The following is a 1,820-nucleotide window of genomic DNA, read 5'->3' on the forward strand; positions in this document are numbered from 1 at the left end:
TTATCCTTATGACAACCTCGATGGGCGGGGGGGTCTTATTATTATCATCCATTTACAATTAAAGTAACTGAAACAGAGAAGTTAAATAACTTGCCCTTAGTGTGTAGGGAAGTCTTATTAAATGGTGACTTTCCTGGGACTCAGGACTGTGTTGGCATCAGCAAGTATGTACTGAGCCTCCGGAATGGATGAAGCCCATTTCTAGTGGGAAATAATGACAAGTAAGTAGGCGGATCACGACAGCACGCAGCAGTAACTGCAACAGGCATCCATGGAGGGAAGAGGGAGTAATGAGCTTCACTAATGAATGCTTGTGCACAAATGAATGGAAGGACCTCATGTGTTCAGGGAAAAATCAGGAGAGTGAGAAGTTCAGAGTGCCAGAAGCGTGATGGCTGTGGGGGACATGTTGGGAGATGGGCCTAGAGAGGCAGGTGGGGAGCAGAATGGAAAGTACCTGTTAAAGTACCTGCGTCCCAAGATGAGGAATTTAAATTCTATCCAGTAAACAGGGGGGAGCCAACAGAAGTTTGTATGGGTAGGGAAGTGGCAGGATCAGGGCTGAAGAGGCTTTAGAGCAGAGGAAGACTGGGGACGAGGGACCAGGGAGGAGGTTGGTAACAGCCCAGGCGGAAACAGTGAAGGCCTGGACGCTTTACAGCCGTCTGATGGGCACAAGCTGCCACCACTTGGTTTTTCACACTGCTTTCATGGCTTGCGACGCTCTCTTTAATCCAGTCTTCCTGGGACTACAGGCCCGTTTTTCAAGACTAAGTGTAGGTGCTCGATACGGAGACTTCCTTAGTGCCCGCCCTGAATGGGTTTGTGTCCTCCCTCCTTCGGTGCTCCGCTGTCTCTGGCACATTCTTCTTTTTCCCTCAGCCCACGTAAAATCTTGCTGCACGTCCTCGTGTCCATATCTCTCTTCTGCTTACACCCAGCTCCTTGAAGGCAGAAGCAGACCTTTGCCTCCTTATATACTTGGCACAGTGCCTGACATTTACTGAGCTCTCAATAAATGTGAGATGAATGAATAAACTTTCTAAGTAAAGGCAGTGACTATGGATATGGAAAGAAGAGGCCAAATTTGGGACATGGTTTTTAAAATTACATCAGGGTTTGGAAAACCATGGCCCAGGGGCCAAAGCCAGCCCACTTTCTTTGCTGCTTTTGTAAATAAGGTTTTGTTGACCAAGCCCATTTGTCTACATTTTCTCTATAGCCACTTTAATGCTACAGTGGTAGAGTTAAGTCACCACGGCAAGAGCAGATGGCCTGCAAATACAAAAATATTTACTATCTGGGCTTTTGCTGGAAAAGTTTGTCAACCTCCAAGTTAGGTGACCAGGATTAGTGACTGGAGATAAAGAGTCACAGCTTCTTCTTTTCTCCTATCTCCTCCCTGTGCCTGATACAGCACTTTATTCCCAAGCCATGGCATTGACCAATAGGCCTGAAGGGACTGAGAAAGAAATACCGTAGGGCAGGAAGAAAAGGGAGCCTAAAAGAGTGAGATGGAAAAGGGACTCCATGAGAAAAGACCAGGGTCATAAGCTGCAAGGCAGAATTGATCTAAATTGTGCTTCTTCCCGGTGAAGCTTCTCATGCGTGTGCTCTCTTTTAGTCGTCCAATTTGGCTTCGTCACCCTCTTTGTGGCCTCCTTTCCTCTGGCACCTGTGTTTGCCCTCCTGAACAATGTTATTGAAGTGCGACTCGATGCAAAGAAGTTTGTCACAGAGCTGAGACGACCAGATGCTGTGAGAACGAAAGATATCGGTATGTCCCCTACTTAGAGTCTGTGGCAGGCCCATCCCCCACC

At 47.4% G+C, this 1,820-nt stretch overlaps 1 protein-coding gene across 1 annotated transcript in view; it reads left to right on the forward strand.

Annotated features, from left to right (window-relative positions):
• The window catches only part of ANO2 (anoctamin 2), a 307,510-nt gene that overhangs the window by 281,829 nt on the left and 23,861 nt on the right, over window positions 1-1,820 (forward strand). Inside the window, exon 21 of the mRNA XM_011365894.2 lies at window positions 1,625-1,777. Within this exon, the coding sequence (XP_011364196.1) occupies window positions 1,625-1,777 (153 nt within the window). The remainder of the gene's footprint in view (window positions 1-1,624; window positions 1,778-1,820) is intronic.

Source organism: Pteropus vampyrus, unplaced genomic scaffold (genome assembly GCF_000151845.1).
Source record: "Pteropus vampyrus isolate Shadow unplaced genomic scaffold, Pvam_2.0 Scaffold116, whole genome shotgun sequence".
Classification (NCBI taxonomy): domain Eukaryota; kingdom Metazoa; phylum Chordata; class Mammalia; order Chiroptera; family Pteropodidae; genus Pteropus; species Pteropus vampyrus.